The 11694-nt window shown below is 36.6% G+C and overlaps 1 protein-coding gene across 1 annotated transcript; it reads right to left on the bottom strand.

The window, feature by feature from the left end:
- Positions 1-696: 696 nt before the first annotated feature.
- On the bottom strand, positions 697-1556 carry LOC107853141. The gene is made up of 2 exons (XM_016698141.2): positions 1178-1556; positions 697-1070 (listed from the first exon to the last, which is right to left on the bottom strand). The coding sequence occupies exons 1-2, from the start codon at positions 1554-1556 to the stop codon at positions 697-699; spliced, it is 753 nt and encodes a 250-aa protein (XP_016553627.2).
- Between the last annotated feature and the right edge of the window lie 10138 nt (positions 1557-11694).

The raw sequence follows: 11694 nt of genomic DNA, 5'->3' as shown, positions 1-11694 counted from the left end.
CAGTGAATGAATTTTTTAGATTCTTTGTGACGGTTGAAATGGTAGTTTGTCAGGTGACTGGTGGTCCACCAATTTGGCTGTCACTTTTGTTCCACCAATCAACTCATTCTTCTTGTTAGCTACCACTATCATGCCCCATTTCTTGGGCATATACTGAACATGACTTGCCCACTTACTTTCTTAGATGGGGTATACCACTCTCGCATCTAGCGACTTGATGATTTCATTCTTCACCACCTCTTACCTAGGTGGGTTAAGACAATGCCGATGCTCAATAGTCAGGACACAATCCTCCTCTGGCTGGATTTTACGTGTGTATACACGAGGAGGAATGCCTATAATGTCTGCAATCATCAAACCAATAGCCCTTTTATCTCTTAAGAATAGAGATGAGGGCTTCCACCTATTGTTCATCTAATTCAGCCGCAATAATAATAGGTAGTGTATTCCTACTTCCCAGGAACTCATACCTCAAATGACCAGGCAACTCTTTTAGCTCCAAAGTAGGTGGTTCTTCAATAGACTACTTGACTAGTGGACTTAGACGGTTTTTCAAGTCCAAATCCAGCTTCTTGGGTACATAAGAATAACATTCCATGCCTGTCAGGGCACATACAGTCTCCTCATAATCTTCAATACCGTCTTGATCAAAATTCATTAATACAGCAGCTAAAGTCTCCACAACAAATTTTTCCTCTATAGGTACTTCCTGCTCCTCCTCATAATGCTCATATCTTTATGCTGTTTCATGGACTGGCATACATCAAATTGAACTACTTCATCATTTAGCCTAAATAGTAGTTCATTTGCCTTTAGACCAATAAGTACACTCCCAGTTGCGAGAAAAGGTCTACCCAAGATTATGGGCACCTTGAAGTCTACCTCACAATTGAGAATAACAAAATTAGCTGGAGATGTGAAATTGGCCGACTTAACCAGTACGTCATATAAAATTCCCACGGGCCGCTTCACAGACCTGTCTGCCATAACTAATCTTATGTTCATAGGAGTAGGATCCCCCAAACCCAATTTCTTATACATAGCAAGCGGCATCAAATTTATCCCAGCTCCTAAATCCCATAGAGTTTTTGCAAAATCAAGAGGCCCAATAGTGCATGGGATAGTAAATGCTCCTGAGTCTGCCTTTTTTGCACCCACGGCCTTGTGGAAATAGCACCACCAAAAAGGAGATTGTCCACCGTCTCATAACTAACTGTCCGCTTCTTCTTAACAAGGTCTTTTATGAACTTTGTGTACCCGAACATTTGCTCCAATGCCTCCATCAATGGTAAGTTGATTGTCAACTGCTTAAGCATGGCCATAAACTTGCCAAAATTTTTGTCGTCGGCCTTCTTTTTCAATCGATGGGGAAATAGAGGAGGTGGTTTTGGGAGCATAGTAATCACCACTTCGGTCTGCTTTTCCTTTCTCTTTTCCAACTCATCAACATGCTGATGGTTGCATGGTGTATTATCAATAAATTCATCCAGTTTCTCAGACTCTACTAGATAAGTTTCTTCATGCTCAATATCCTCTGCAATCACAGCTTTTCCCATAAATGGGCCTGGTAATACCTTACCACTCCATGTGGTAATTTCCATGCAGGAGACATCATTTCAAGGATTCTGAACTATATTACTTGGCAAAGTTCCACTCTTTCTCTGATTTAATGCTGCTGATAGTTGGCTCATTTGTTTCTCTAACTGTTTGATAAAAGTAGAGTGTGAGTTTACCAATTGACTCATGGAAGAAAAACCACTCTTCATAGTAGTCACCTCAGAGTTGGTAATCTCAACTCTCTTTAATAATTTCTCTATTATGTCCTTCATGGATATCTTTCCAGAGCTAGTTGTAGTATTATCTCTGCTTCTAGGAGGTACATATAGTCCACTCCTATCATTTTTGCTCTTTCAGTTCCCATGATCTCTATCCTTGTAACCGGCTTTGTCATAATAGTTCCTACCTTGATTTCCTTGGATATTGGCTCGGAGTCCCCCCTGATTATTTAGATAGTTTGCCTCTTCTTACGAATCAGAGTCAGCTCTTCCCTGGGATGCAACTGCTTTCACCTTCTCTATTTTTCTAGAAAATAGATGCTTAGTCAGAAAATCTATATGTGTCTTTAAATGTGCTATATCCTGGTCATATTCTTTCTCTTTCTTATGTTTCTTTATAGTGATACTACCAGACACAGTAGGGCTTGGTATAACAGAATCTCTGGTTTGCCAAGATCTAGTCTATTTTGTCATCTGATCAAGCATCTCTGAAGCCTCTAAAAAAGTGAGGTGAACAAACGACCCTCCTATAACATTATCCACAGCTAGCTTCATAATAAAGTTCAAAACTCGATAAAGAGTCTCCATCAAATGAATATCCATAATTTTATGGTTTGAGCACTGAAATAACTTCTTTTTAAACCTCTCTCAGGTCTCATGAATATCTTCATTGGGAAGCTATCAAAAGTTACAAATTTCATCCCTTAACTATACCCTCTCAGAGGGTGCAAAGAACCTTTCTAGGAATGCCTCTTTTAACTGTCTCCAGTTGGTTATAAAGTTAGGAGTCAGTTCATTTAGCCATAGTGTCACCTCCCCAGATAGAGACAACGAAAACAAACATAGGCAGATAGTATTCTGACCCACTCCTGGATTATCAAAAGACTTGCAAATGGTCACAAAGTTCACCAAATGCATGTATGGATTATCTACGGGAAGTCCACCGAACAACCCCTTAAGATGAAGGAGTTGAACCATTGTACTGGTAATATTAAATTTAGCTCTTCGTGCTAGATGTGGAGGAATAATAGCTCCATTTGCACCTACTCCATCCATTCCATATTCGTTGTCGTTTATATCAAACTGCACTAGTTGATGCTCTTGCTTTGCCCTAAAGGGCCGAATCCTGTTTATATTTTGATTCACTGGTGCAATCATATTCTCAGCATGCCTTGGGTTAACAGGATCTAACAAGTCATCATCCTCCAAATCATCATCATCAGGATTAGGATGACGTGCCTGCTGGCCGTCATTCTTTCGATTTAGTTGAGCTCTAGCCAGAGCAGCTAGTATTTTAACATCTTAGGGGTCTTCCATTCTACCAATTAACTATGGTTTCAAATATATTAGTAATAATGGAGCACCCGATCTCCATGTACTTAACATACACAATAACTTCTCTACAAAGAACAAAAATAACAAATAAAAGTAAAATTTGGGAAACTTGACCAAAGGTTAATTATCAAACATAAACTTAATTGACAACCATATTCCCTAGCAATGGCACCAAAATATGATACGCCCAAATTACAAATCTAGTTAGAGAGTGTAATCGATCACTGTCAAATATAGAACCCAACTGGGTTGGGTGTCGAATCCCATAGGGAATACTGTGTTCACTAAGTATTATGGTTGTTACTAGACTATTGATTGAAGGATCCAGAATATAGGGAGATTTTGATTTATCTATTGTAATCAAATATTTGTCACAGAGAGTAATCGAAATATTGGTTGTATTGGAAAGAGTAATTCAGTAAGAGAAATCAAACTAGAGTTATGGTTACCAAGATGCATAAGCAGCTAGGGTTGTGAACTATTTTGGATTCCCAATGAACAATTCTAATTGCAAGAGTAATTAAATTCTATAGTTTACCCATTAGTTTCTCAACCTAAATAAGTAATTTATCGCTTAATTCTTTCAAACTTAAGGAACATATGATTAATTTAACTATACTCTCACATGGGTTGATCCGGTTAAGGCATCTACCCTTTATCCAAAAGTTTAAACCTTTAGATTTATGCAAATCCTTTCTTTTTCCAACAAGCACTTTTTTTTCCACACGAAGCATCATAGTATTCATCATCTTATGACCTAGAGAGAGCTTAATTTTAGGCAGCGTAGATGGATAGAGTTTCTTAAGGATTATGACATCTCTATTTTATATCATCCGAGAAAGGAGAACGTGTTAGTGGAAACCTTGAGCCAAAAGAGGGTGAGTATGGGTATCTTTGATTCTATCTCAGTTTCTCATAGGCCATTTGTATAGGACATCTAGTCCTTAGACAACTTGATAGTGAAACATAATATTTCTGTGCCCATAGGGATTCTTTCTAGTGTTGAGGCGAGGCTGACCTGTCAGTTTAAGGATATTATACTTTGCATCATTCGTGATTTGATATTGAGTGGTGAGTCCAAAAGGGATACCTTATATTTTAAGGGTGCTCTAGATATTCTATTCGCCCTATTACAACTAAGATATATATAGATTTGAGACAACTTTATCGGAGTGGCATAAAGAGGTATATGGTAGACTTTGTAGCTCATTGCCTATGTTGTCAGTAGGTGAAGGCCAAGCATCAGAGGCCTAGTGGCCTGATTAAGAAATTGCCTATTCTCGAGTAGAAGTGGGAGCGGATCATTAGTGGATTACCTTTAACTTTCCATGGTTCCAACAGTATTTGGATGATTGCAGATTGGTTGATGAAATCAGCACATTTTATTCCTATTTGGATGATCTTTAGTGTTGAGAAGTTAGCTCGTATCTATATTTTTGAGATAGTTTGTTTGCATGGACTGCTTATATCTATTATTTTATACTGGGGTTTTATATTCGCTTCTAGAACTGATATGGATCTTATCACTCAGAAGGAGTTGGGTACTCAAGTAGATCTTAGCAGAACTTTCCATCCACAGATAGATAGTCAGTCGAGTAGAATATTTAGGTTCTCAAAGATATACTCCGAGCCTGTGTTATAGAATTTAGATGTTAGTGGGTGCAACACTTACCATTGGTATAGTTTGCATATAATAATAACTACCATTCGAGTATTAGTATGACACTATTTGAGGCATTATATGGTAGATATTGTCAATTTCTGATTGGATGGTTTGAGACCTCAACGATTAGTTCCCATAGTACTGACCTGCTAAAAAGCCATTGGATAGAGTTAGGGTAATTAAGGATAAGGTTAGGGCAGCTTAGAGTAGGCAGAAGGCTTATACAAATCGTAGACTTTATGCCTTGAGATTTGGATCTAGAGATTGTGTGTTCCTCTAATTATCTCTCATAAAGGTTGTGATGAGGTTTGGGAGGAAAGGCAAGCTCAGTCCTCGATATATTACAACTTTTGAGATCCTTCGCACAGTTGGAGAGATGGTTGATGAGTTAGCCTTACCTATAAATTTTTAAATTCAAGGAGGGTGGGGTAAATTGTAAAATTCCGATGAGTCAACTATTGGGTCCTCATAGTCGGCTCTCTTGCAAATCAGTACACTTCACAAAATAGATTAGGTTTGAAATAATCAAGCAAGTAAATAATCAAATTTAAAGTAAAGACAAAGAGATTTATCCTGGTTCGGAACACTAATATGGTTCCTACTTCCAGTCCCCATGGGTTTCAATATTTTCATAGATCGTTCAATATCAGGTTTGAGTATAATTATAGGAAACAAGTTTTGAAGACTTATTTTATTCTTCAGATCTTATGACACAACTTTGTTTTTTGTTACAAAGTTGATTCAATCCTTCTATTTATACAACAATTGTAAACTAAGAGTTACAAAGCTTTTTAAGACTAAGATTGAGACACTTTGCAATTTTTCTTGAAGTTGTGTAACTCTTGTCTGTCTTTAGCCTTGTTATTTTATAGTCTTAAGCTGCTACTCGTCGTAAGGAAACTCAAGAGATTTCTTCTCAATCAAGGATTTGAATTGATTCCTTGATTGAGTAATGTTACCATATGGTATGTCCATATTAGATATGTCCATACACGGCTTTCACTCATGTTCGTATCAGATACTTTCGTGATTTTTTCTTTTTTTTTTCTTTTGTACTGACTGATGTTTTTCCAAGTTTGTTCGTGATTTTTTCTTCATTTTGCTTCGTTGTAATTGTTTCGATCTGTCATAATTCTGGGACTGTGATTTTTCTTCCTTTCTCTCTTTGTTTTGATTGATTTATATGGATGTCATAGATCATGATTTGATATTCTTCCATTTCTAGAGCCACCTTCTTTCATAATTAGCAGTATTCCAATATCCTGCAAAGATCCATTATTAGTTTGTCATTATTAAAATGTAAACATAAGAGGCTAACAATCTCCTTCTTTTTGATAATGACAAACTAGTGTAAACATCAGTTGATTTCTCTGTCCGTCATCTTGCTCCCCCTGACTTGCACATATTTATGCTATTCCAAGTGTCTTGAGTATCAGTCGACTTTTATTCATAGGTAGTCGACTTGATCCCCCTGACTAGTAGGCACTTCTTGATTTCCTCGTGTTCCGGTCTTTCTCCCCCTTCCGGCATAATAAAATAGAATTGCAAAAAACAAAAGAGTAGACAAAGAATGGATATAAATAATCTATTAACTAGGCAGAGCAAAAATATTATAGCAGGCAGTGTATTAAAAATCATCTAACACCCATCAAAACAAGGGACAGGACCACCTTTTGAATAAAAACAAAGTTATGATTGTTCGCCGCTTCTTGAGAATGTAGGTCAGAGTGTTATGTATGTTATGACAGAACATGTCATATGATTTTTCAAAGTTTTTGAAGAAGGAGGAATAGGATTTTTGGACGGAATAACTAGATCTGTATTGGAGGAGTGGACTTGTGTCTTTAGGGAATCCTTTCAGGTGAACACCCAAGTAAACAATTCAATGCCCTCCCATTTGAACCCGTGATACGCCCAAATTACAACTCTAGTTAGAGAGTGTAATCAGTCACTATCAAATATATAACCCAACTAGGTTCGATATCAAATCCCCTAGGGAATACTGTGTTCACTAAGTATTGTGGTTGTTACTAGACTGTTGATTGAAGGTTCCCGAATAGAGAGTGATTTTGATTTATCAATTGTAATCAAATTTTTGTCACAGAGATTAATCCAAATATTAGTTGTATTGCAAAGAGTAATTTAGTAAGAGAAATCAAACTAGAGTTATAGTTACCAAGATGCTTAAGCATCTAGGGTTTTGAACTATTTTGGATTCCCAAAGAACAATTCTAATTGCAAGAGTAATTGAATTTTATAGTTTACCCATTAGTTTCTCAACCTAAATGAGTAATTTATCCCTTAATTCTTTCAAAATCAAGGAACATATTATTAATTTAACTATATTCTCACATGGGTTGATCCGGTTAAGGAATTACCTTCTATCCAAAAGTTAAAGCCTTTAGATTTATGTAAACCCTTTGTTTTCCCAACAAGCACTTTTCTATTTGAACAAGCGTTGTTCTTGGGCTCACTTTTCAAGTTTGCAACTAGGAAAAGTCATTAAAGTGAAGAAGAGTTTATGCAGTATCAATTACTCATGGGAATCTACTCGATTCACAACCCAAAATCAACTTTTCACATCAAGGCTCCCATAACCCTAGTTATGGGAGCTTAGCCACATATTTCCACCCAAGAAAGAGAAGAAACCATTGTGTTATTCTTAAACTAATTCCAAGTTTACTTACAAAAGTCACAATTTTTGTTCTTCAATCTTCAATAGAAAATATGATAAAGGAATCTAGATCTAGTAATCTTCAATGAATCTTAGAGAAAAACTATGTAACAATATGTTTCAAGTATGAAAAGACCCTAATAAAAGATAAGAGATCCTCAATAAAACTTAAAACTGACTATTGATATGTTCCTAGTCAAAAAGGATTTAAAATTTGAAATTATAAAACCCGCGTCCAAAGTGACGGCCAAAGTGGTTGTCCATAGCAGGGTTGACGGTCAACCTTTTGGTCCGTCATTGCGGATCTTGGTAGGTCACTTTCTGGATAAGACTAACGTTCAAAGTAGTTATTCGTCGTAAGACTGACGGTCTTCTATTTGAATCATCACTAATGATCCTTGAGAGTTAAGTTCTGGATTGTCCTGAAGGCCGAAGTGGTGGTCTATCGCAAGGTTGACGGTCCACCATGTTGGCCGTCGTGAGAATTTCAGGATGCCTAGTTCTGTTTAGTGCTGATGGCAAAAATGGTGGTCCATCGCAAGACTGACGGTCCACCACATGGGCCATCGCTGGATCTTCTGAAGTCATGTACTTTGTTTGGACCTGACGGTTGAGTTGGTAGTCCATCGCAAGACTGACGGTTTACCATTTTGACCATCAGGAGTGTTTTTCTTCTAATTTTCTGAGTCTTTTCCCTCAGCTGTCTCCTTCCTGGAAACACTAAAAACCAGCATTAAATGCAACCCTGGTTTCTTGAAAATATGCAAATTTTCCAAGAAAAAGATGAAAAGTGTTCCGCCAAAGCCTGGAACATCAACACCCTCAACTTAAGGTAATTGCTTGTCCTCAAGCAACTCAGCACCAAATTGCAAATATGAACAATATAATGATGGACATTTACTACAGAACCACTTTTCACACAACCATTCACTTGTCATCCAAATCATTTGGTTTAAAATGTCAGAGTCTATAACCGGCATCATTTCAAATTCAACTCATCTACACTGGATACAAGAATCTACACAGATCAGCCAAATTAAGTAAGACTCAGGTTTCCCTCACAGACAAAGAGATCTACCACTCAGTATATTTTGTGGATACAAATCAAAACCCTCTCACTTATTAAAGAAGTAACCAACATAGCACATACACTCATAAGCTTTCCTTTATCATCTAACACCCTCCTTATAGCTGAGTTCCAAGATCAACTAGGTCTTTACTAGGCTAGTAATGAGGTATCAGGCTAGGTTAGTAAGGAAATTTAGGAAAAAAGTGACTAAGAACTAGGCTTTAACTCTCTTTACCTAAAAATTCTTCTTACCAAGCCCATTGCTTTGCTAGCTCACTTACCCTTTTCTCATTCATTCATGCCTTACCACGATAAAACCTTTTTTTTAAATACAGAAGCCTCAGCCACCCTCAACTTATGTTGATGCCATAAGTCAAAGTGTACATTATCTTAACTAGACCAGGGCCAAATGCTCAAATTCAAATTTAAGACCAACTTTCCATTAGGCAGTTAATAGTCCTACAATAGCCACCCTCAACTTAGGTATTTTGACTATGTTTAAGTATACATTGTCCATTACTAGGCCAGGGCCAGAGCAAGGAGTCAACAACTGAAATAGTGTTAACTAGAATGCTGGGTGATGAAGAAAAATTAACAAAGGCTCAAAGAAGGGTTCAAACATGGAAAATTATTTTTGGTGGGGTTAATTACATTGGCTAAGTGGACTAAAAGTATAAGGTGGCCTACCATCACTTCTTATCCTAACAACTACAGAACAATATCAATTGAACTAGGCAAGTCTAAGGTACTATACTATGTAAGAACTGATGTGTGAGCAGATGCTAACACATTTGAGGCTTTTGACTTTAAATAATTGTGAAGTCCTAAGAAACTTTTGTTATTTTTAATTGCTTTTGTTGTTTTAATGCAGGTGTAAGTGATAGGGGTAGAAATTAAATGAAAGAAGAATAAACCAAGTAAAATCTGGTTCAAATGAACTAAAGTGTTTCTGATGACATTTTTGACGCGTCGTCAGCCTGGTGATTGATTATCAAAGTTTCTGTCAAGCTTAGACAGAATCCGAAGAAGTGAAGTAAAGTGTGATGGCATTTTTAATATGTCATCATAACTGTGATAAGGCATCAAAATTGCCGTCAACTCAAAGCAGAACATGATGATTGCTAGTGTGGATATGATGACATTTCTGACATGTCGTCACATATTTGATAAGCCATCAAAATTTTGTTGTCAGGAAAAGCAGAAGATGCTATTATACTGGAAGCATTGATGATATTCTGCACAAACCGTCAGGTGTCTGACAAGCCGTCAGAAATAGCGTCGTCTATTTTGAGGAAAAGCTAAAACCTTGATTTTATTCCCTTATTTAGGATTAACTATTTAAAGCCTTGTTTAGGGTTTTCTAAAGGGGGACACATATTGAGTTCTGGGGATACACTTTGATATTTTCTCGCTCTAATTTTCTAGGCTTGAAAAAGCAAATACTTTAAAGAGATTATCATCATTGTTTTGGAATTTCACTTTGTGATCTAATCTATGATTCACTAATTATTATTCATCTCTGTAAGTTTATCTTTCAAATCATGAATTCAATTATGTGTTTCAGTCGTTACATAATGAATGGCTAAATTTCATTAACCTGGATTATGGGATCTAGGATTAGGTCATGATAAGGTGTTAAATACTCAAGGTTTAATAAGTGTTAGGATTTTTTGATAATTCTGAGATTATAATTTATGTTTGTTGGTTGTAAACAATAGGTGTACCTACTTTGGTTTGCTTGAGAAAGAAATCATAAATAGTAGGAAGTGAATTATCAACAGGGACTCGAAAAGGCTTCGTTTAATAATCAGCTCTGTAACAAGGTTAATTAACTTGAGGTAAAATCTGGGTAGTTAGTTGTGATTCCCTAAGTATGAGAGGATTAGGAAATTATACGCTTGAATAGGACGAGAGACATTTGAGCATACCATCGATAAAGATAGCTTGCCATCCTAACCACCATAAGAACCTTGAGTTATTTGTAGCATCTGTCAAGTACCATAAACCCTAGTGAACATAATTCTGGTTATCCCCTAAACTCTTGATTACCAACAATCACTTGTTCAATAATTAAAAACCCTCATTTTGTATTTTCGTGTCAGTTAATTGAATTTAACTTCTAGCGATAGTTTCAAATTAGTTTAATCGCCACTTACATTGTTCCCTGTGGATTTGACCCCGACTCCAAAGTTGGGTAAATATATTGACGATGACCGAGTTGCACTAATTTGATGTGTAAGTTGAGAGTTATAAAAAATGTCGCCATTTTCGGGGAACAATTTGGCGTATTAAGTTTGTTTGGAATTTTAGCTTACTTGCTTGAATTTAAACTTGTAAATATTTGTTTGTGATTTTCTTTGTTTCTTGTGTTAGGTAGATTCTCTTTATTTTTGTTTATTTCTTACTATGGCATCATGGAATGAATATGATTTTTATGGTTGGAAATTATCTGGATGATCCATGTCCATATTATGATGGACCCCACTTTTGGCAAGATTGTAGATATGCTCCCCGGAGAGAGATGTGTGCACCATATCCATCCTACTGAGAGTATAATTATTCTTTATATGATGGTCAAGATGGACATTGGAGTGATTTCCCAAATTATCCCTCCCCCTATTGCGCTAACCCAAGTTCTAGTTCTTCTTATGAGTATGACAGGTCTTATGGTCAAGAAAAGGAAGAACGAATCACTGGAAAGAGTGACATTGAAGCTATGCTTCAACTAATGTTGGATCATATAGACACAACGAATGATACCATATGTGACATACGTCAAGACATTAAGGCATTTAACGAGGGAAGAGAAAGGATAGAAGAGATGGATATCGAGGTCAATCATCCAAAACACTTTTCTACATTATGTTTAGATGATATCTTATCTATGGAATTATTAAAAATAATGGAAGAGTGTAAGGATGAAGAGCAAGAATCCTATGTTGATGAAGAGCTTGATGTTGAGCAACCCTCGATGATTTCCCAACCAACCGAACCATTCTTGAATAAAAATTCCAAGGATGAGGAAATGGTATTAGATTTAAAAGAAGAAATCAAGCACAAACCTCATGAAGAATCTAGTCCATTTTGGGGTAAAAATACTAATAGGGAAGTTATTCCGAAATTGAGGGTTAGTCCTCATTCGAATCACTTTTCAAAATTATGCTTAGTGGATGTGATG

The sequence above is a fragment of the Capsicum annuum genome, unplaced genomic scaffold (assembly GCF_002878395.1).
Source record: "Capsicum annuum cultivar UCD-10X-F1 unplaced genomic scaffold, UCD10Xv1.1 ctg37887, whole genome shotgun sequence".
In the NCBI taxonomy this organism is placed as follows: domain Eukaryota; kingdom Viridiplantae; phylum Streptophyta; class Magnoliopsida; order Solanales; family Solanaceae; genus Capsicum; species Capsicum annuum.
The sequence above is the reverse complement of the archived record's forward strand: the minus strand, read 5'-3'. Positions and strand labels throughout refer to the sequence as shown.

Bases quoted from the DNA above. Each gene is read 5' to 3' on its own strand.
- LOC107853141 (XM_016698141.2), bottom strand. From the start codon at position 1,556: ATGGGAAAAGCTGTGATTGCAGAGGATATTGAGCATGAAGAAACTTAT. The intron at 1,071-1,177 runs GTGCTATTTCCA...TATGGGATTTAG, and splicing joins GGACAATCTCCTTTTTGGTG to GAGCTGGGATAAATTTGATG.